At 46.2% G+C, this 23,590-nt stretch overlaps 1 protein-coding gene across 2 annotated transcripts; it reads left to right on the top strand.

Annotated features, from left to right (window-relative positions):
- Positions 1–13,513: 13,513 nt before the first annotated feature.
- Positions 13,514–17,887, top strand: LOC120650729 (cytokinin dehydrogenase 3). 2 transcript variants are annotated; one of them, XM_039927958.1, is made up of 5 exons: positions 13,514–14,729; positions 14,828–14,979; positions 15,079–15,339; positions 15,421–15,683; positions 17,220–17,887. In XM_039927958.1, the coding sequence occupies exons 1-5, from the start codon at positions 14,162–14,164 to the stop codon at positions 17,563–17,565; spliced, it is 1,590 nt and encodes a 529-aa protein (XP_039783892.1). In that variant the 5' UTR covers positions 13,514–14,161; the 3' UTR covers positions 17,566–17,887. The 2 variants fall into 2 exon arrangements, with proteins under 2 accessions (XP_039783892.1, XP_039783893.1); XM_039927959.1 differs by having other exon boundaries at positions 13,530–14,729; positions 14,852–14,979; positions 17,220–17,863.
- Positions 17,888–23,590: the final 5,703 nt, after the last annotated feature.

The following is a 23,590-nucleotide window of genomic DNA, read 5'->3' as shown; positions in this document are numbered from 1 at the left end:
GCCGGTGAAGCTCTCCCGGTGCTGCTACCGAGTCCTCTTGAGCTTTCAAGATAGGATAAATAAGTATTTCATTAGTGACACTAAAATTCAAATATGTAGAAAAAGGGGTATGGAATCTGGATATGATTAAAAAAAAGAAAGATCACCACCTCCAGTGGCATCAGGGGGGCATAAAGCATGTTTGTTCACCCTTTACGCTATTAGCTAATTGGCTAAATAGTAATTACTAATTAAAACACACAAAAGATACAAAATCTCTACACAGGCTCATGATATCATTGGCTAGAATAAATAATCCTATGACATAACCTCATAACCACATGATATCCAGTTGCAGCAGTATTTTAAGTAAATAAGTGAATAACTAATACTACTGTACAGCCAATCGTAGAATCCCAATCCATGACACATTATATAACTCGAAGAAACAGAACAACTAATTTTACGCAACCATATAGACATGCAGCCATCAGAAATAAACAAGCAGCAGCCATCTAGCAGCACACGAGGACAATGAGGAACCAGCAGTGCAACAAAGAAAAGGGAAGGAGAAGTACCCAACGTGGAAGGATGGAGAACCAGAGCACAGATCCGAATGGGCAGGGATGGGTGAACTGACCACGCAGCTTTGTTGGCAGGATCTCCAATATGTAGACTCTCTGAAATAGAAATAGCAACACCATATTGTTCATGACAGAGAACTAAAAAGGGACAATCTCAACTCGTAATGCAATAAAGATGACACTTCAAATTTTTCTATCACCACGACAAAAAAAACCAGCAAGCTACCAAGCAGCTCAACAGTTCCTCACATAAAAAACTGATGGGAGCTCTGATCGGACAACCGGACGGCGAATGTGGGCGTGGCGGCGGACCAGGGGCAATCGGATGGTGGTCGTTGGCTCGAGCTTATTCCATACCTAGGGTACTGAACAGTGGCTCCATCCTTCCATGTCGGAACTTGCCTCTTGGCAAAAATGTGTGTATCTCAAACTAAAATTGAAACAAAGCAACAGCCTGCGGTTTGCAAAACCGATAATACAAGTTGCAACATTTGTCATGTGTGTAATAGCGGGGGCAGCACTAAGCAGACTTGAGGACGCTGCAGAGTGAATTGTACCCATTCATGCAGAGCTTAAACTTCTCCTCGGCCACAGCCTGCGCACACAAGATAAACATGCGGCATACCCTTGTTATTATCTGTGCCTTTCAGACATACAGAATGAAGATTCAGATGCTTCTTCAGTGCAATTATATTGTTGCTAGTGTTCTATTCACCAACCATAATAACCATGGAAACATGTTTGGCAAGAGTACACTCCCAACATTTTAAGATACATGAGAAAAACAAACCTTTGATTTAACCTGATGTCAAGACCTCGAGCAAGAGACTCAATAACAGGATAATACCCATTTGCCATCAGCCCATGACCACCAGTAGGAACACACAACGTGCATATCGAAAATAAAAGAAAAGGTTAGTCAGACTTAACCTGCTAGACCAGACCTGCCCAGTTTTATCCTACAGAGCTTAGATTTATACAGAATACTACAGTCAGCTAAATAGCAATTATATTGTTGCTAGTGTTCTATTGATGCACATAAACTATAATTTATCACGAATGGCATGGTGTCTTGTTTAAGTGGCAGAAACATAGGCAAGCAAGCAAAAATCCTATTTGGTGTATATGAATAAAAAAGTAGAACCACTGAAAGTTCAAAATTCAGCGAACATATCACAAATACCTTTCGCAAAGAAACAATCAACAATTTGAAAAGGATGACCATTAAAAGGAGTGCTTAGAGAAAGAAAGATAATTCCTTAAACTGTCAAGAAGGATAGTGCTACCTATCATATGAACATTCTGAATCTCATATCTACTCACGCATTAGTGCATCACATAAATATCTGAAACTTTAACAACATGATCAAATGCAGCAAGTGGCTAACCTGATGCTTGCGGATTGGTCTTGAGTCTGGATGAGCTGCTGCTGGAGCGCTGGCGACTGGTATTTGTCACCTCACCGGTCTGCCGGTCATCAGTGATTCACCCATGGATATCGAACACCCTGTCACCTGCCTGCCTTCCATTATCCTTTAGCATTCATTCATCTGCAAGAATATTGGGTGTGCTGTTTTTTTCCTGTGACCAATATCTATGCTCAAATTAAGGAGACTAACGCTGGGTTTAATTCGTGAAGCCAAAGCTGCAGACCTGGTAGCAACTATATGCATCCGTGTCTGCATGAACAAGTAGGGCTGCAGGGGAACAAATTGAACTTGAATAACTTAGATCGGTCGATCAGAAAATAGATCAATTAATTTAAAGAACCCTAGATGGTGGAGGAGGTGAGATTTATGCATACGAAGTAGCTTTCGAGGGTAGTCTTCGCCGCCGAGTGTACAGAGTGAAGCCTTCTACCTAGGGAATGAGGGATGTTGTACCCATCAACCCCGATGGCCTACATCTGCTGCAGTAGCACCATCGCTCGAAGGTTGATTTGGTCCAGATCTACAACTAGCCAGTCGCCATCACCCTTCTTCCTCCTGAATCGCTTCATCACCAAGCCAAATCACCGGCCCCGATTCAACGCAGCAAGCAGGAGCTAGACAAGAGGCGGGGCGGTGGACCACATGGAGACCTGATGAGCTTGTGACAGAGGGCTGCTGGCGGAGGAGACCCTAGAGGTGAGCTTGGGGCGGTACGAGAGCCGGGGCACTGCTCGCTGCCCCGCGCGCTCAGCTGCCTGGACCCGCCTCGTGCTGCAAGTGCCTGGCGCGCACCACGCCGACCACCTGCCACTGCCGGCGCGCCAGCGTGCCACAGCTCGTGGGGGCGGATGTCCTCATCGGAGCGGTACGGGAGCCGGCGGCGCAGCGCTTCGCCGGGACGGCGCGAGGGTCACCCACGGGGGCCGAGACGCGCCGGGATGAGTGTTGGAGTATATTGAGCCCATGTATAGAGGCCCATCTAGAGGCCCATGTATAGGAACTATATATCCCACCCTTCTAGGGTTTGGAGTAATACAATTATTATTCTATCTAACATGGTATCTTTTGCCTAGGTTTTTCTCCTCTCCTCCTCTCTACGTCCCAGGGCAGCCGCCGCCGGCATGGACGGCCGCCGGCCGCCGGCGCCGGCCCCCTCCTCCTCCTTCCCTCCTATTTCCTCCTCCTCCTGCTGCAGGCTACGCCGGGCACTAGAACCTGCTGCGGGCTACGCCGGGCTCGCACGCCGTAGGGGGAATGATGGACTATGGATAAAAGTCCCCACCCTTCCCGGTACACCGGCACCGTTCCCGGTGATCCCTGCTGTGCCGATCGCGGCCCCGGTGCCCGCGGTCGCGCCTCGCGCGGCCCCCGGACCTCCGGTCGTGCCGCGCGCGGACCCGGTGTCTCCCACTGCGCCACGCGCGGCCCAGGTGCCTCACCCTGCACCTGCGCGGTACGCTCTGCCAGTGCAGGTGTACCGGCGTCGCTCCGCGCCGAACCCGGTGCCGCAGCGGTACGCTGAGCCGGTGCAGGTGTACCGGCATCGACACCGGTGCCGCCTCCTGCTCCGGAGTCCCCTGCGACGCTAGAGCCGTCGCCGCCGCCGCCGCCTCCTCCGGCTCCTTCTTGAGCCGAGCCGGAGGTGTACCACCTGCCAGTCATCCATCGGGATCCTCGGCATATCCATCCCATGGTGACTCGGCGGATGGCTTCTTAGGCCGCGACTCTCTCCGCTATCGAGGGAGAGCCGCGGGTCTCTCCAGTACCCTCCTCTGTCCGCGACGCCTTGGCGGATCCTCACTGGCGTCGCGCGATGGAAGAGGAGTACGCGGCTCTCCTTGCCAACCAGACGTGGGACCTCGTGCCGCGTCCGTCTGGTTGCAATGTGGTCACCGGCAAGTGGATCTGGACGCATAAGCGTCGAGCTGATGGCACACTAGAGCGCTACAAGGCTCGCTGGGTTCTCCGGGGGTTCACCCAGCGGCCTGGTGCGGACTACGATGAGACCTTCAGCCCAGTGGTGAAGCTTGCTGCTGTGCGCACGGTCCTCTCGCTCGCGCTCTCTCGCTCCTGGCCTGTGCACCAGCTGGATGTGAAGAATGCGTTTCTTCACGGCACTCTGTCAGAGATAGTGTACTGCTCTCAGTCGGCGGGATTTGTGGACTCGAGTCGTCCGGATATGGTCTGCCGGCTCAACAAGTCCAAGGTTGACACTTCTTGCTGACTTTGGGATTCACCGAGGCCAAGGTTGACACTTCTCTGTTCGTCTCCCGCCGTGGGGATGAGACTGCCTACCTGCTGCTCTATGTTGATGACATTGTGCTCACCGCCTCTAGTCAGCAGTTACTTGAGCGTGTCATCTCCTTCTTGCAGCAGGAGTTTGCTATGAAGGATCTTGGTCAGCTCCACCACTTCTTGGGCGTTACTGTTGAGACTCGCCCGTCTGGCCTGTTCCTTCACCAGCCGCAGTATGCACTCGACATTCTGGAGCGGGCTGGGATGACTGATTGCAAGCCATGCTCCACTCCTGTCGATACTCAGGCGAAGCTGTCTGCTGATCTGGGTGATCCCGTGGCTGATTCTACTGCCTAGCGGTGCCTTGCAGTACCTGACCTTCACCCGGCCGGATCTCACCTATGCCGTTCAGCAGGTCTGTCTTCACATGCACGATCCCAGGGAGTCTCACCTTGCTGCGCTGAAGCGTCTCCTCCGGTACGTCCGTGGCACTGTTAGCTTCGGCTTGGTTCTTCACCGCTCTCCCACCTCTGAGCTGGTGGTCTACACCGACGCTGACTAGGCTGGCTGCCCGGACACTCGCCGCTCTACTTCCGGCTACGCCATCTTCCTGGGCGGCAACCTGGTCTCCTGGTCATCCAAGCGGCAGCCGGTTGTCTCCCGCTCCAGTGCTGAGGCGGAGTACCGGGCTGTCGCTAACGGCGTCGAGGAGGCGTCCTGGCTTCGACAGCTCTTGGCGGAGCTCCACAGCCCGCTCGCCAAGAGCACGCTCGTCTACTGCGACAACGTCAGCGTCGTGTATCTCTCCACCAACCCCGTCCAGCACCAGCGGACGAAGCACGTGGAGATCGACCTACACTTCGTGCGCGACAGAGTCGCCGTCGGCGATGTTCGGGTTCTCCATGTCCCGATCACCTCCCAGTTTGCTGACATCTTCACCAAGAGACTGCCCTCCTCGACCTTCTCAGAGTTTCGCTCCAGCCTCAACGTAGTAGGTGGCTAGTTGTGGCTGCGGGGGGGGGGGGGGGGGGGGTCTTTGCCCTTTGTACTCTCTTCTGGTCCAGTCTTGAACACCGCTACGTCGGTAGTTCAGACTGCGGGGGTGTTAGCTTTCTTGTTGTCCAGTCTTGAACACCGCTGCGCCGGTAGTTCAGACTGCGGGGGGGTGTTGGAGTATATTGAGCCCATGTATAGAGGCCCATCTAGAGGCCCATGTATAGGAACTATATATCCCACCCTTCTAGGGTTTGGAGTAATACAATTATTATTCTATCTAACAATGAGGCCATGAGGGTGGTGCGGCGCCGGGATTGGGGGCACGTCTGGGGCATAAGGGAGCGGCGACGGCCACCGGGACGGCGCGAGGGTCGCCGACGGGAGGCCGAGACGCGCTGGGAAGAGGGTGGTGCGGCGCCGGGATTAGGGGCGCGTCTGGGGAGGAGGGATCGGTGACGGCAGAAATTCAAGCTGGGCACTGGGATTGTGGCGCGTCCGGGGAAGGGAGTGGCGGCGGCAGGGATCCAATTGGGGCAGTTTTGGTGGTGCGGCGTGGGGGGCGAGCTCGGCGTCGTGGGATCCGGACGAGGTGGGGGCGGAGGGGCGAGGCAAACCGGGGCGGACCGGATGAGGAAGACCGGTTGGAAAAAACCAGGAGGGGCGGATCGGGTGCGCAGGAGTCTCGGGTATGGAATAGCTTATTCCATACCCTAGGTACTCAATAGACCTAGCAAGGAGTGGTTGTGTGTCAGTATAGATGAGAAGGTGTAAATCTTTTGGAATGTCGCCTTTTGTTCCTGTAAGATGTAACTATATCCATATGAGTATGTGGCTCACATGCATTTTTATTTATGTGCTTTCTATAAATGGTTGTCTATCTGAGAGTATTCTGTGTGTCCCAGTTGTCTGCATTGTAGAAACTACATTTTAGCAAGAACTAAAAAGTGTATTGACATCTAGTTAAGTTATCATAGCCCATACGCTGTTAACTGAATTCTGAGTTCTGAGTTGCAGTACAGTGCAACAGCCTTATAATTGGTTCAGTGAGCTGTTCAACTAGTTAGAAAAAGGCACATGAACATCTGAAACTTATAACCTGGCAGAAATGCACATTCTGGTGTCTGGGGAAGGGAAATTCTCGGCAGCTTGTCCATATTTCTTATGTATGAGAAGGTTGATTGTAACCCTGTAGCTCCATGACACAAGTCCTTATCGTAAATTTACATTTTCCCTTTTACAAGGGCACCCTTTTGTGTTGTTCATTATAGTTCAGTTCTCCTGATTCTGACAAGCTCTTTCTGTTTTAGAATTTACAAAGAAAAGTCTAAAAAAAAGCTGCACATTTTATCTACAGCCCTATCCTATGCCTTCAGGAAGCCCTTGGGGATTACTCACCAACCTAGGCAAATGTATATTATGCAGTTAAGTTTCCATTTGTTTCTTGTTGGCTACCAGAAAGTAAGCTATGGTATTTCAACTCTGAAGAAATCCTTTTTTTCTCATAATGCCAGAAATATATATCCAGATATCATATCTTGTTTCTTGAATCAGAAAACATTAAACATAATGCTATTGCAGTAATTTGTTTGGGAAAATGGAACAGTATTGGGTCTAATAAATTAGGCTGGGTATGCCGAGACCTGAAAATGGAAACAGCAAAGCAGCAGGTCAGGTGAGAAAACTAACAGATAGGTTTATGTTGGTCTCACAAAGATTGAGTGACTTCCCTTGGCATGAATCACACTTTGTATTGTATATTTAGGATTTGTCTGAATGTTGCAAATGATGCGTCCTATGAACTGATTGATGAAATTATCCTGACATCTAACTAAGCCTTTATTTATTAGCATATTCAGAATTAATTGCTTGTTCTGAGGATCATACATTTAGCAAGGATAATTTTTTTTTATATGTACTGGTGGATGTCTGTTAACCCCAAATAGTTTTATAATCTATCATGCCATATTTTATCCTGAAAATGGTGTAACACTATGGATTAGTTCACTTAATTTTGTTTGCTTCCGTGCATTAGTGTATGCCACATAAGCTGACTTTACCGGACAACAAAACGACACTAATTGGATGGCTCCGTCCAACTTGTCGCACATTAATATAATTGGTTTCATATTGTTGCTTGATAGAGACAATTCGTCAACTGTGTTTGTTTTCACATTGTAGCTTTGACGTGGATGGATCACCATCTCTCGTACTAATTCCCCTTCTATTGTATAAAACAAATAGCAGCATAGGGCAACTACGACACAATTTATTCTGATCTATTCTACAAATTCCATTCTTATTTGAGATATAAAAAAACAACATATGTGGAATCTCCTATTGAACATTATAGGAAAGCGGATACTGCAACCACAATGATTGAAAGCTCGGTTTCTATTCTAGTTTTGTACTAGGTTGTTGAGGAATAAACTTAAGCGCACTCTTGTTCTGATCTATAATTTTAGATGAGAGTGCTCTCTTGCCTGTCATTTAGACAGTCTATGTTGTAAATCTTGGCGTGCTGAGATAGTGAGATATTGATGTACTTTGAGATACTTTTTTTATAATGACGCGTGTGTGTAATTTCAATGCAGATGTAGGGATTGCTTTAGGTTAGTTTTAATAATTGCAGATGTCAGTTGGGTGGGTTTGGGAGTAGGGGGTGGGTTACTTTAGATTATTTTTTTATAATTGGCATAGGTGGGTAATTTAAATGAATATTAGGGCGGTTGCTTTAGGTCAATTTACATAATGGCGGATGTGGATAATTTAAATATAAATTTAGGTGATACTTTAGACTATTTTCATAATGGCAGATGTGAGCAAGTTTTAGAAAACATAATAGATCCAATGGTTATGATGATTAGATTATGCCAGATCAATGGCTGGATGTTTCTGATTTTTGTGAGAATTTCTGGGACCTATCTATTTCTATCGCGCCTGGTGAGGATTAATATGGAGAGTCCAAAAGGGCCCCCCAAGTAGTAACAGTAAGATATCATAGTTATCTCTTTAATTTTGAATAAGAAAAGCACCCTGTAGGGAGCTTTCCTAAAACAAGAGCAGATGTTTTTGAAAAGAAGGGAAACATGTTATCAATTAATATTTCAATGTTTCCTGACAAGATTCACTTGACTGTAAGTGAATTAGTAATCTTGGAAGATCGTAGTGAGTTAGCAGATATCACTACCACCATAGCTGACAAGTTTGGAGCGCTGAAGTAATGCTTGCATAAGAATTGGCCACTATTAAGGATTTGACAGCAACCTAGACCACAATGATAGGTGCTGCTCATGCAGGGCTGATCACCTTGGACCTGTTAGTTCATGATCACTTGTTTCTTTTGTGCAATAATATTAAGATCTCACCGAACAAATTTCTTTTGCAATTGATTTTTCTGTCCTTTTGTTCAATCTTGCATATATGGAGATAAAAAATTAGGATCATATTGCAGCACCTCCACATAATTGCTTCTACACGCAGGAAGCTGAATGATTTGCACTGTGATGTTGAAACCAGATTACTTAAATTTAGGCTGATTGGGACAGCTTTTGATCTGACTTTTCTTTTACTGGAAAATACAACTTATAGGGAATGTACAGGATAATGGAAGATAAGCTGGGACAAAGGGGCATAATGTACTTCTCTCTCTACAAGATCTGTTCTTATCTTGCATACAGATCTGACAGTTTCTGACAATGCAGATTCTTAGCATGTGTTTCTGATGTTCTCGTCCTCATGTAGCACAGAAAGAAATTGCTCATTTCGGTGATCGTAATTTGAGGTGACCAAGCTGGGGCATGGCAGTCTGGCACAGAGTCATGCTGATGGAGTTTAGCTGAGCCGCACGTTGGATTATCTATCATCTATGATGTGGAATATGAACAGGAGGTAAACTAAAACAGTTATAGATTTAAGGCATCCTATGTCACAGTAGCTTTTATGCTTAAGAAATGGTAGCTCTAATTAAATATACACCTTTAGGTAATGTATCTTTTTTCTTAGATTCCAGACTTTGCTATTACTACTACTTGCTGGTATTTACAACTGAGATTGGATCAATGACGATGTTCCTGTGTGCCAGCAGTTCTGCTTATAAGCCATGGAGACTGGAGCCTTCACATGTTGCCTTTACTTTCAGTAACAAGCTATCAGTTGCAATATTTAAGATATGATATGACCATGATAGAACCTTTATTCAAGACAACCCAGTGCTACGCTTGCAATCACAGGCTGGCATCATAAACTCAATCAAGTACAACAAGTGTACCATAATACTCCCTCCGTCCCAAATTATTAGTCGTTTTGGCTTTTCTAGATACATATATCTAGATGCTTAACAAAAACTATGAACCTAGAAAAGCCAAAATGACTAATAATTGGGATGGAGGGAGGAGTACGAACTAGTTCAAAGTGTTTCATATCACATATGCCATGGAAACAAACTATGCATTGCCTTCTTCTAGCACTCGTTGTTTATGAATTTAGTCTGAGAAGGTAACAACTAGTTTATGCTCCGTACCTCATGATGAAACAAATTCCAGAATATGGTTTAAAAACAGTTGAAAACAGCCGTTCCATGTCCATCTGAAGACAATCTTTGTCTTTGTTCTGTCTTTGTACTTTCTGTGCTTTATAAGAGCAAGGACATAAGCATGTAAGTGTAATAGTATGCTACACTCTGCAACATGCATGGTTGGGAATATGTATCCTGTCAATATTTTATTGTGCATTATTAGCAGTGTCCCAAAGCAGACATATGAAAGACTGACCTTTCAGTTTAATTGGGGTAAACAAATATGAAATAATTTAGTGAGAAAACAGCATGCAAAAATCAAGGGTGCCTCTTGTATTCCAGAATAAAAAGGTGGCTGGCTCATTTCCTATCAGAATGTAAAGCCTGGCCAAATTGGTATGCGGAGAAGTGTCCAAACATGAAAAGGAAATAGAGGAAACACATACAGCTAAGCATGATAAGACGCCACCTAATCTAAATGAATAAATCAAAAGTTAATAAGAGAGGACAGGACTATCAGATTAAGTATGTGACAACATCTGTTGTTTAATCATGCAAGTGGTGAAAATGTCACCAAAAGAAGCGTGCCCATTTGGAAAATGCACCATCTCTGTAATTGTTGTTCTGCTCTGTACATGTCTAGGAGTTGTGCCTGCATGGAAAGGGGTTTGCCCTATCCTCTGTTTTGGAATACCTATAGGAAATAAAGGGGAACTTTCTTTCCTGATTAGATATATTATAGCTTTAGTAAATGCAATCACCGCTAACACAACTTTTCTAACTGATCTGATTCTGAGATTTGCATGCCGATCAACTGTAGTCATCACAAGGCGAAAGCACCTTTTCCCAACTTTATGTGCCCCTTTGTGTTCCTATTCCCGAGTAGTTCTGTGATGGTCCCATAACTTATAGATCGCTAAAATTGAGAAATCCTATGCCTACTTTTATGTGACATCATTGGCACATCTTTGACAGGGAATTTGCTTCCTTCTGAGGTATGATATAAGGATCTGTCCAAAACTTATGCTCTGACAACTAAATCATCTGCACTTGGAAATTTTGACGGGCTTCAGGTACAGAGCTGTTTATCAGACTGTTACATATTTTCATTTCATAATATAGTTCCAGTCCATTTGTACTTACCATTAATATGATGTCTGTTTTTTTAGAGTTCCTTGGCAGATGCCACAGCCCAAATGCATTGCAAAAGGACGTAAACAGGTTTGATCCATTTACCGCCCGCGATGATGTCTATTTTTAAGCATAGTTTCCTGCCGTTTTGTTTTTTCCTGCTAAGAAAGTTTTTTTATCTTCATAAACAGCGTGGTAGAAGCATATCATATGCCTTGAAGGATTATTCCCTACTTGGCATATGAACAGAAAACTTTCTGAACAAGCCACTGTCTCCAGAATGCAATATTAATTGCAAAAGTTCCTTCACGAGATGTTGGTAAACACTATCAAAATATCATAAAATAAAAATATTTCTATGTCAAACATGTTAGTATATTAGTTTCACTTGGTCTATTGAAGTATATTTGCTCATACGAGCAGTCAAAGTTTAGACATGACACACATTTACATATGGAGGGTAAATCTTCGACCACCAATTTCTTGGAGAATCAATAAATTTGTCCCTTATCAATACTAAATTGCATCAGTGAGTGGTGCACACTGCCTACTGTAGAGGACTAGAGGGAGGAGAAACAGAGCATGGATTGTTCTTTCTTGGCATAAAAACCTATAGAGCCGAAATAGATCAGGACCACCACTGTACTCTACCAGCCATATATAAGATGATGCGCTCGGTGAGTGTCGTGAGGCTATAAAGCCCGAATCTCATTGGGCCCAGCCACGCCATGGCTTTCCATCCCCCCAATACCAAGTAGTTCCAAAAACAAAATGGGGGCTCAGTGGAAAGGGTGTGCCTGCTCTTTTCCATACAGATTTGCGTTCATCAATGGCAGAGGGGATCTCATGAGGTCATTGGGCTCTTGCAAGTGGGAGAAAAAGGGAGATCTAGGAAAGACTTAGTGGCCTACCTTTTCCCTCTTTTTGCCACAAGGACGAGCTCATGGATCGGAGTACGAAAGTGATTCTGTATCGGTCTCAAATCTTGGCCAAGATCACACTGTGTACTCTCCACTGGATCAGCCATGAGGCATTTTGTTATTGCATGATGGCATCCCCTGACCCTGCTCGTGTTGCCAAAAGTTTGGTCATTAGGATATGGATGTCATGAGGCTTGTGGGTTTATTGTTTTATTTGTTTCTTCGAGTTTTCAGTTAGTGTTGCAGGTTATATTTGGTTCCTGTTTGTGAGTTTTTTTAAGGTATATTGAAGGCTATGCAACCCGATTTCATATTTTTCATATGCCTGTCCAATCAAGGAACTTGTTCTGAGCTCATGGCAGATTTTGTGCAGAAACATGTAACAAGGATGTCATTGTTTAAGGATTTCACAAAAGAAATTTTAGTGCTGTAGTGGAGCAATTCGCTAGATACTGACTTTATGTTTGTGCAATCTCGTGATTTGAAGCCTGTGGTGGTGTACCTTGGCAGCATATTGGAATATATCTCTGTTGATATTGCATCCATCTGTACATTGGAATATATCGCTGTTGATATTGCATCCATCTGTGGAAAATTTTCAGTCATATACTGTTCTTGGATTCTATTCTTGACATTGGTACAAGCTGCCTAGATTACATTCCCTTGCATCCTATTGCTTCCAAACAAAGAAACCCCAACATTTTCTTTTGCAAACAGCAGTACAAGTGCATTTCTTTAGCATAACAAATGATACTCTGATTCTACAATTGTTTGAATAAAATTTGAGAATGCGGTGTCAGATGTGTGGATGCATGTCAACCTATCTAAAAATTAGTTATTGAATGGATAATATCTAGTGTTGTCCAGTATATAGAGCTCAATAAATAAAATCATCTATGTTCTATGAGCTTAGGAAATTCATTGATATGCATTATGAACATATAATATCGGCTAACCTATTCTGAACTCAAACTGGAGTGACATCAAATGGTAGATAACAGAACTTGGACGAGTCTATTAAATTTGACGTGCCACTGCCATCCCAAGGTCAGCAAGCCTTTCTGTTTTCTTTTTTATTTTCTGAACAGCTAGACCTCAATTTTTTTATTATTGATTGAGTTGTTTAGGTCTTAATTAATTGTCTCGGTGTCCTTCAGAAAGAAAAAAAGGAATTTGGTTTTGTTTTTTTAGTCTCTGATTTCGTTCCTGAAACAAATGGAGTAGGTCCATGCCCCTGCCTGTTAGTTGCATGAGAGCTCATGATTTCCAGCCACACAATCCATGGGCTCCTTAGCCTGAGTTGTGGCCAATCAACATAAATAATTCTAGGGCCCTCAGAACAGTATTACACAATAGTAACCTTGCAAAAGATTTGGTATCTAGAGCTGAGCCCCCATTGTACCTACCCATCTAGCGTTGGATACTTGGATGTGGTCAAGGGCAACAGAAGCCATATGGGGGGCGGTATAGGCTCTCCTTAAAAGACTGTTCAGATGGATCAGAGCAATGGGCTGAGAGAAATGGTTGGTTCTGCTTTGTTCTTTCCTCTGCGTTCCCCCAGGTCCATAAATCTGAGAACGATCTTTTGCTCCATTGCCTATATGCGTGATAAATGGATATTAGAAATAAACCGAACAGAGGGGTTTGAAGTTTTTTTTTCCTCCCGTTGAATACATGTTTGAAGTTTTTTTCTCCCGCTGAGAGAGAGAGAGAGAGAGAGAGAGAGAGAGAGAGAGAGAGAGAGAGATGGACCCTCCATTGAGGACAGGCTTCCGAAACAGAAAAGAGAGTGCAGTGACCAGTGTGGCCTGTATTGTCTTTGCCCCCTTTTCTTTGGCAGGGGAACCTCGGGCTTGTCCTCTTCTCTACTCTACCCTCATTTATATTGTGCCAATTGGTTTCAGCTGTTTGCCTACTCTTCAACTTCAAAGGCTCAAAGCTCAGAGAGAGAGAGAGAGAGCTCTACTGCCTCAGGCATTCTTTGTCACAGGGGTCGAGGGGACAGAGACAGAGGGCTGAGGATCACATGGTGCCCCTTTTTTTGGGTATGTGACAGCTTCTGCTTTTAGTCTTTTAGTGCTTCCTTTTATCTCCCCTTCATGAAACCCCTTTCAAAACCTCAAATCACCACCTCATCGGCTGATCAGTGATTGCCTTCTCCTGCTCCTTTAAGAACCCTCTTCCCTGCCCTCATTTTTCTTCATCCCTCACCTGTGCCCAAAAGGCAAGAACAAAGCAATATGATGCTCTGATCGCTTCGCCGACCGCCATCGTGATCCTACACATTCTGGTGACGCACCAAGATAATACACAACCCCTCTGCTTTTACTGCCCTCCATATTACAAGAGGCAGCCCCAGGAATTGCTCACGCCATGGAGGTTTCCATGCTCTGCACAAGAGTTAGCCTGCTCATCCTCATCCTCTCCCTCTGCTCTCCATACAAGTTCATACAGAGCCCCATGGACTTCGGCCCCTTGAACCTGCTCCCCACCACCACCACTGCGTCCAGCGATTTTGGTAGGATACTTTTCCACGCTCCAGCCGCAGTGCTGAAGCCCCAGTCCTCAAGGGACATCTCCCTGCTTCTCAGCTTCCTATCTGGCTCGTCTCTGAGCAAGGTCACGGTGGCGGCCAGGGGAGCAGGTCACTCCATTCATGGCCAGGCCCAGGCTCTAGATGGCATTGTGGTGGAGATGTGCTCTTTGCCTGCCGAGATAGAATTCTACAAAGGAGGAGAAATATCGTATGCTGATGTGAGTGGTGGGGTTATGTGGATAGACCTCCTGGAGCAGAGCTTGAAGCTTGGGTTAGCTCCAAGATCATGGACTGACTACCTCTATCTCACCGTTGGCGGAACGCTGTCCAATGCTGGCATCAGTGGGCAGACATTTAAGCACGGTCCTCAGATTAGTAATGTTCTACAGCTGGAGGTAGTCACAGGTGAGATACATGCATGATGAATCAAACAAAAAGATAAGATCTTATTTTGCCTTTTTGGCTGTTTCTTGGCCAACCTCTTTTTAACTGACGGGCAGTAGATTTTCTGTTACTCTGTTTCACAGGACGAGGGGAGATTGTGACATGCTCACCCAGCAAGGATGCGGATTTGTTCAATGCGGTTCTGGGAGGTCTTGGCCAGTTTGGCATCATAACTAGGGCCAGGATCCTGCTGCAGGAAGCTCCACAGAAAGTATGCTTCCTTCTTACAACTGTCCTGTGCATCTTAGCATATCATATTATGATTTCATTAGCTCTGTACTATAACTGAACAATTTTCGAATAAGTTTAGGTGAGGTGGGTGAGAGCCTTTTATGATGATTTCAACACCTTCACCAAGGACCAGGAGTTGCTGGTATCCATGCCGGATTTGGTAGACTATGTGGAAGGTTTCATAGTCTTGAATGAACAATCCCTTCACAGCTCCTCCATCGCCTTCCCTGCAAATGTGGACTTCAACCCAGATTTTGGCACCAAGAAAAGCCCTAACATTTACTACTGCATGGAGTTTGCAGTCCATGATTACCAGCACAAGAACACTGATGTGGAGCAGGTAAGCGCTAAAATTATTATTTCGTTTTTTTTTTGGAACTTGTCAAGGATTAGGGATGTTCTTCATGGGCATCCTTTTCAGATTGTGGAAGTTATCTCAAGGCAGATGAGCCACATGGTGTCCCAGTTGTACACTGTGGAGGTGTCCTACTTCGATTTTCTCAATCGGGTCAGGATGGAAGAGATGAGCCTAAGGAGCATCGGGCTGTGGGAGGTACACCACCCATGGCTCAACATGTTTGTGCCAAAGGCGGGGATCAACGACTTCAGGGACCTGCTCATGGACAACGTTTCACCAGATAGCTTTGAGGGCCTGATCCTCATCTACCCACTCCTCAGAGACAAGTAAGCATCATTAATCTAACAAAAAAATATGCATTCATAAAGATACAGCTGCTTTCATGAAACCATTATTTGTGAAAAAGTTATCTATTAATTAATCCCTCTTTTGTGATCACTTATTAACTTCCAAGAAGTCCAAGTTGGACAAACATTTCTTTGCATTATCCAAACAAGTTGCGTCTTTGTGCTATAGTAGTAACAAGCTATTTTAGATAACGAAGTGATGAGAAAAGTGATCAGCGTGGGCTCATTGTGCACTAGGGATAATTCCTTTTTGCTTACTGCTATTTTTCTACAACCGGCAATGACTGGCAGTACATATTTCAATATGGGGCAGCATTTATGGTCTTCTTTGGAATGATATTTATCATTTGCCTTCTCTCTCTCTCTCTATTCAGCTCTGCAAGGTTCTCCGGAAGAGAACATAGTTTCATAAATGAAGTCTGATGTATCGTTTTTGCACTACCCATTTAAGATCTAAAGTTATTCATCAGCATTCCCCTTGTTGGTCCCAACTCTGTTCTTGTGGTAATAAATAAAAGTTGCTGTGGGTTGGGTGTAGAGGCCCACCTTATACCTTCCTTTTGCTGAGGCATGCAGTACTGCAGACATGCTGCAGCCTTGCTTCCAGAACACATTGGACGCAAGAATGAGAATATGAGATCAACTATTTACTGCATCGGTACCTTTTGGTTGAAAGTTCTGCATATGCCCACAGTATTTTTGTTACAAAGTCCACAAGCTACAGTGACTTCATACTAGTCGATCCCTGCATTTTTAAGAGTGGTCATAACATGTTTTTATGTGGGGTCCCTCAAATAGAATCACATCTGTCATCAGCATTGTCTGATTCAACTGAGATTATAGTTCAGGTCAATCAGCGGCATCTTTAATTAAGTGAAACCTTTGAACTATACGGTAGCAATAGGGAAATATATAAATATAGCAGCTGATCTTTTGAAATCTTGATTTTTGACTTCAATTAAAAGGAGCTTTGTTTGTGTATTGGTTATGTGAAGATAAGATTTGCTAATTCCGTTGCACGATAAATAGTTGCATGTGTCCAGGTGGAACATCAGAAACCTATATTTGACTTGGTACAGGCTATTCTTTTCGGAAGATGCAAAACGTTGTTCACATTTTTAAAGGCCCAAGTTCTGTGTGGTATGAAAAAAAAATCCATGATTTCATTGACCTCACATGCAAGCATTTGTAATATGCTCATCTTCCACCCCCCCCCCCCCCCCCAAAAAAAAATAGACAAGCACCTGCAGAAGTGTTTAAATATGCTAGATTGCATGACAGTGTCAACTCTGAGCCGATAAATGTTTTAACATACGATCGAAGTTGTGACCCAAGATCCATGTTCATTGCACCGGACTAGTTTACAGCCCCAATGTAGACCTCTCTACAGAAAACACTAAAACTAAAGTCAGGATACACTGAACTGCAGAAGGTCAGCTGTGTAATTTTCTCTTCCTATTCTGGGTTGGTCTGAAGTATTATGGTTTAATTGCTGCTCTGTTATCCTTCCGCCAGGTGGGACACCAACACATCGGTCGTGCTGCCAGATTCCGGATCCACGGAGCGGGTGATGTACGTGGTGGGCATCCTCAGGTCCGCAAACCCTGAAGGTGGCTGCTCCCACCACTGCCTCCAAGAGCTCCTCCGCCGCCACCGCCGCATCGCCGACACGGCTGGAGTTCACCTCGGCGCCAAACAGTACTTGGCTCACCACCCGACTCCGTCGGGTTGGCACCAGCACTTTGGCTGGCGGTGGGAGCGGTTCGCGGAGCGCAAGACCCGGTTCGACCCGCTACGCATCCTGGGGCCGGGCCAAGGCATATTCCCCAGGAGAGACGACAGTGCCGCGTATGGGAGCTAGCTTTAGCCGGCAGAAAGTGAATAAGGGATGTAGGCAGCTGACTAGGATGCGATCTTGTTCTTTCTTTTTCTAGATCTTCTCTTGAGTTTCCTCGGCAATTTTGAGGCACCGGTTGGGTTATTCTGTGGGAGTGGGGGGGGCACTTTGAGTTTGAGAGGACCCGGTGGTGAATATCACGGGGAATTTTGGAACTTTGTACAGGCTGAGGAAGCACAAGCTCTAGGGATAGAGATAGTGATTCTATTCGATCTGTATTCCTTGTTCGATGGACATTAGTAGGGTTATTATTGATTTATTACTGTTGTTCATTCACCTTTTCTCACTTTCGTTCCTAGGCTCAGAAATTCTTTGCATTTGGTCCCTGGGACGGGGCTTTGTATGAGCGTAGTTCCTTCGGAGAAGTGGTGACAATATGATTTGTGGCTAACCGCCCTACGGCCGGTCCTCAGTCAGCATCTAGGATCATATGTTGGAATTTCAGTGAGTTTCCACTACCATGTCCCCATGTTTTAGTTATCGAACCTGTGCCAAAAAGCTACATAGACCATGGTTTATTTTTGCATATCAGTTGAAAATATGCAGATCTTTTCTACAAAAGATGTTATTCCGCGTCTGACCTTGGGAACTCTTTTCGACTATTCTAACCATAGAGAATTCTAAAAATTATTCTAGCATATGAAGATTAGTCTTTTTCAGGATGAAAAGTAGCAATAAGCGTTGGATTGAGTCCCTGGTTTTCTGCCTACAGTTTGACCTGCAGTCAGTGTTTTTCCTTCGTTTACATGTCATCAGCATTTTAATGCAAAGGTGCCTAGGTCAAGGTGTCGCAGTGTAATTTCAAAAAATAAAAGTGTCGCATGCTCGTTTCTTCTAAAGAAAAAATTAAAAACAATACGCTAACCAGTAACCACAGCATTTTAATGCAAAGATGCATGGAAGTCTCGCATGTTCGTTTCTTCTAAAAAAGAATTAAAAAAACAATACACTAACCAGTAACCACCTTACTTGCAGACTTGCACCATGCGCTAGGAACATGAGGTACATAACTCTACCTAAATAAATTACGCTCCAATCCATGGATCACATATTCATATGGTACGAGACTACAAAATATAATCCGGCCGGTTCTAACTGCGTCATTCCTCTCCCTCTAAAAAACCGCTTTGACCTTAGTGGAAGCATCCAACTTGGGGTGTCTATTCATCGCTTTGTGCGATTTATCGTCGATACATCGCAGAAGCACCCTCAGCTCGGACCCGCGCTCCCCCGCCTGGTGCCTGGCCCACCGCATGTCTCCCTGCCCCCCTCCCCCCTCTTCTAAGGCCACATGACCCGGCAACCTAGAACCCGAAGGGCCCGAACCGCGGCCGGAGCTCGACGGGGAAGATGAACAGGACGCGTTGCGGCGCTTCTGCGACAGTTTCGCTGCCACCCTCGCACGCGATGAATAGCTTTCCCCTCCAACTTTCCATCCTGATCAGAGCGGATGGGTGCACTCGATGCAGGGCGTCAGCGCCGATCAACACGTAGCACTTTGGTGCATACAAAAACAACCCGCACGATCTTCTCTCTACGAATGCTAGTACGACAAATCCTAATTAATCCCCAAGCCTTTCCATCACCTAGCGTCTAATTCTATTCAAAGCCTAATCCTCTTCGCTAATCGAGCTCTTTGGCACTGCCCCTCAACCTCGCCCCTTCTTCGATTTGTTTAATCTCACCTCGTGAGACTTAATTACTCGTTAGCCTTTTTTTGGCCCGGGCTACGCTAGACGCTAAGATCTGCATGGATTTCGAAAGGGATGCGAGATCCGTAAAGCAAGCGGCGCAGCGCAGGAGGGGAAGAGAGGGGGGTGGCTTTGCCTAGCGAGTAGCGACGCTGGCGCCGCAGCCCACGAGCCCAGCACAGCGGCATCGCTGCTGCGGCTGCTGTTCTCGAAACGAGAATGGACAGGAGCGACAGCAAGTGGGGGAGGACTGGAGGAGGGACCGAGGGAGAGAGTAATCGAAAGGGAGCGGCAGCAGGTGACGGCGGGCTGTGTGTTTAGATTCGTGTAAAATAGTGGTAAAAAGGTTATATCATACACTGTAGCATATTGTAGTGCTTTTTGTTTGTTTATGATAATTGTTGTTCTATCATGACCTAACTAGGCTTGAAAGATTCGTCTCATCGTGTACATCAAAATTATACAATTAGCTTTTTTATTTACCTATATTTAATACTTCATGCATGAGACAAGAGATTTGATGTGATAGGTAAATAGTGAAGTTTGAAGAGAAAAATTTAGGAACTAAACACAGCCTCGTGTTTCGTTTGCTTGCCCAGAATTTATTCCGCCCAAGTGGGGGGCAGTGAGGACACTGCTGGAGGCCAGGAGGGCGAGGGCGAGGGCGCAGCGGATGCGCCTGCTGAATTCTGCGCGCAACCGTGCGGTTTGTAGGAGGAGCGAGCGGCTGAGTCCGCAAGGGTTTGTTTTTGGCGGAGCCACCTATATGAAGCCATGGCGCCTGCCATATCTAGCGGCCGACGAATCTTTCGGTTCCACTTCTCAACCATTATGAAAACAGAGGTCTTCCGTTGAAAATTGGAGGAAAAAAGAATATAAAACGTTCAGATTTTAAACGTTTGGACCATCAGCCCATTTTTTTTTTAAGCCGAACCACCAAAATTTAACGTACGATGGTAACTGTCGGTGTTCCGTATCATCGGCTAGTGAATTTATATGCCCGTCATAGAATCGGATGATAATACAAATAAAGACACGAGTTTTTATACTGGTTCGGGCCGAATGTCCCTACGTCCAGTTCGAGCTCTCGTGCTCTTGTATTCAAGTTTGAAGTAGGGGTTACAAACTAGCGAGAGAGGGAGAGAGGGTCCCAAATCTCTGGTTGAATGGATGTGTGTGTGTGTGTTCGAGTGCGAGTGCAAGTGAGTGTGTGTCAATATGTGTCTGCGGATGCCCCTGCATGGAGCGCGCCTCCCCTTTTGTAGCCCAAGGGTTGAGGGTTTACAGAGAGAACGAGAGCAAGAAAGAGAGAGCGGGGGTTGAGCGATTCCCGACCCCCGTTGGCTAACTGAACGGTGGGTCCCTTTGATCTACTTTGACCCATGTCGTGGGGGACGTCTTGTCCGTACATTTCTAACACAATATTCCCCGTATCGTTGTTTGTCGTGAGAAACGGGATCTCCGCCTGCCTGCCGGATTTTCGCCTGGCTTCCGCGTCCTCCGTCTTCAGGGCATGGCGTCGTGTCCCGTTTGACGTGGCGCACATCCCTTGGCCGGCTCTGACATGTTCTGTCAGAGTATCCAGGGCGTGTCTTCGTCTGAATCTGCGCGGGCCGAATCTGCTTCCCACTCAGTGTTCGTACCGAAGTGTAGGGCGGCCATGTCCCTGGCTTCCCGGGACCACCCTGGCGACCAGCCTTCACCCGAGGGGCCTCCCGATTTCCGAGAAACCCACGTCCACGGGCCGCGTGGGCCCTCCTGTGGGGGTCGGGTGAGGCAAACCCCCTCCCGTGACGGTCGGGCGAGGCGAAAGTCCCTCCTATGAGGGTCGGCTGAGGCGGATCCCCTCCCGCGAGGGTCGGGCGAGGCGGAAGTCTTCCCTTGAGGGTCGGCCGCGCCGGGCCCCCCTCTTCGGGGATCAGCGTCGTGTAAGGCTCCGCCCTCTCATCGGGAGCGAGCCGTTTCCTTCGTGCTGGGCTCCCTGGCCCATCGGCCATTTCGCTGGGCCTTGGTTGCTTCGTGTCGCTTATCCATTAGGCTGATTGATTTTAATGGACTATGTTGGGATACACATAATTCTTATCCCCAACAGTAACCATCGCCTGTTGGTTCGTCGTCTTCGGCTGCCTTCGAGGTTCGCCGCTCCACATCTTTGCCGCTCCACATCCGCCATAGATAGATTTTAATCTTTGCTCTGGTTCCTTTTCGCAATAGATCGAGGCAACAGAAATAACTTTGACATTTTCATCCATTGCAGTGCAGAGAGACGAGAAAATCTTTTCAGTAGGCATATATGTTGATCGTACGTGAGTTGGTGGTCCATGTGCGATAGCGTTTGTTTGAAGCACCAGGTTGGTCGGGGTGTGTCTGAACCGAATTGAATAGACAATTTATATTTCCTACATTCATTTGGCAACCCGCAACACACAAGAAAAAAAGAGAGAGACGTAGTTGGAATATTATTTGACCGATGCTTGCACCTTGTCCACTCCTTTTAACCTCCGCACACTTGCGACGATCGTATCTTCGTATTTGGTGTGCTGCCTTTGTGCTCACTCGGTTGGCACTGGGTTTTCAGGATATTTTTGCATGCAGCGGACAATTTGCGAGTCTGTTGTGACGTGGTGGGATACTGGAGCAGAGCACCGAGCAGGCCAGCATCAGCAGGGACGGGACGCCGGCGGTCACAGTCACAGCACAGACGATCACAAGCCTAGTATGCTGCTGCGCGAGTCCGACCGATCGAGGCAGCATCTGGCAGGCAGTATTTCCACTACCAGCTGTCTCCCCTTCCGCTCCCCGTGAAACTTGCAGTGGCACTGCGGCGCGCGACGATGCTGCCTGCTACAGTGAACACGTAGGGAGCACTGTTCATCCAGAAGGCAAGTCAGGGAACACTGATCCCGTGACTTTTGATCCTTTGTGGATGAAGCGTCCCCTCATAAAAGAAGACTTAAATGTGATACAAAGCACCAGTCCCAGGAGGGTGATGCCACATTTATTACATCAGATGGTTCAAAACCGTACAAACTTTGGAGGACACTCGATACAGATGATAATAATAATTAACCAAGCTACGACGTAACACCAGACCGCAAACCACATAGGGTCTACTACGGGCTCAGAGTACTGCGACAGCGGAGGCATCTCGACAGGGCCGGTTCCACAGGCAAGGTTGGGTGTAGAACGATAACCCTACTCGGCGTCGTCTGGTACGAAGTCTGGATCTTCTTCTGTAAAAAGTAAAAGTGGGGTGAGTACAAACGTACTCAGCAAGTCCAACCACACCCACGGAGGGGTTATAACAGAATAATATGCATAGGTAAATCAAGGATAAGGTTACGGTTTAATTTGCAGAAAAATGACATTTTATGCAGGGGTTTATTTTACAGAAAACCTTTTAGAAATCAGTTTTTGCATTAACACGGAGTTCAGGTTTTAAAACTGCTACCGGACTCCCCGTCCGTCGTAGCACACGGCACAACTGCCGGACACAATTCCAAAACAACTCACACTAGCTCATCCCAAGAAACACTAGTTATGTGACCACACCGTAACTCGCCCAATACCGTGGGCACGGACTATTCGAATAGATTCTTAACTCTGCAGAGGTGTGCAACTTTACCCACAAGTAGGATACCACAACTCGAACACCGTCGTGTCGGTGTAGATCCCAACATAGCCATTACCCACCATAGCTAAGCCTGACTAGCCATCACGGGATGCACCAAGGGGTCATTGACCGTTCACTTAGGTATAACCGGGCATAAGTCACTCGGGGCTTATCCCTTTTCCTTAGTCACCCGTTGCTCTCAGCTCTCCTGATGGCTACCACACCAACTAGTGGGATTTATGCTACGCCGTTGCCCATTCAACGGTCGAGTGGTTTGCACGATAGTGGAGTTAGGTGAGATGACACACCAACTCGGTCCTTAGACATGACAAGATGGATATCTCCCTTCTTTGCCCTGCCACACAGGCATAAGCACACCAGTCGGCAATTCACACAGAAATGCCGTCCATCCCGTCCATACTCATCTTTCGAAAATCCACATCTTACCCCTTCCCACACACACACATTTTCTTTTTAAATCAAATAGTATTATGAGTAAAGTCCTAAGCATTCTAACATCGATTAACGTCCAAACAAAATCAGACAATAATCTAGGTGGCCAAGGAATGGTCATCACAAATCAAGGGGTGGCTATCCAACCGTGTTTTCATGCAAGTAAAACATATGCAATTTATAAAACAGGCCATTGGGTCGTGTTTATAAAAACTAGGACAGAAACATGCAT

The sequence above is a fragment of the Panicum virgatum genome, chromosome 9K (genome assembly GCF_016808335.1).
Source record: "Panicum virgatum strain AP13 chromosome 9K, P.virgatum_v5, whole genome shotgun sequence".
In the NCBI taxonomy this organism is placed as follows: domain Eukaryota; kingdom Viridiplantae; phylum Streptophyta; class Magnoliopsida; order Poales; family Poaceae; genus Panicum; species Panicum virgatum.
This window is presented reverse-complemented; position numbering and strand designations above follow the sequence as displayed.

Bases quoted from the DNA above. Each gene is read 5' to 3' on its own strand.
- LOC120650729 (XM_039927958.1), top strand. From the start codon at position 14,162: ATGGAGGTTTCCATGCTCTGCACAAGAGTTAGCCTGCTCATCCTCATC. The intron at 14,980-15,078 runs GTATGCTTCCTT...GAATAAGTTTAG, and splicing joins TGCAGGAAGCTCCACAGAAA to GTGAGGTGGGTGAGAGCCTT. The intron at 15,340-15,420 runs GTAAGCGCTAAA...CATCCTTTTCAG, and splicing joins AGAACACTGATGTGGAGCAG to ATTGTGGAAGTTATCTCAAG.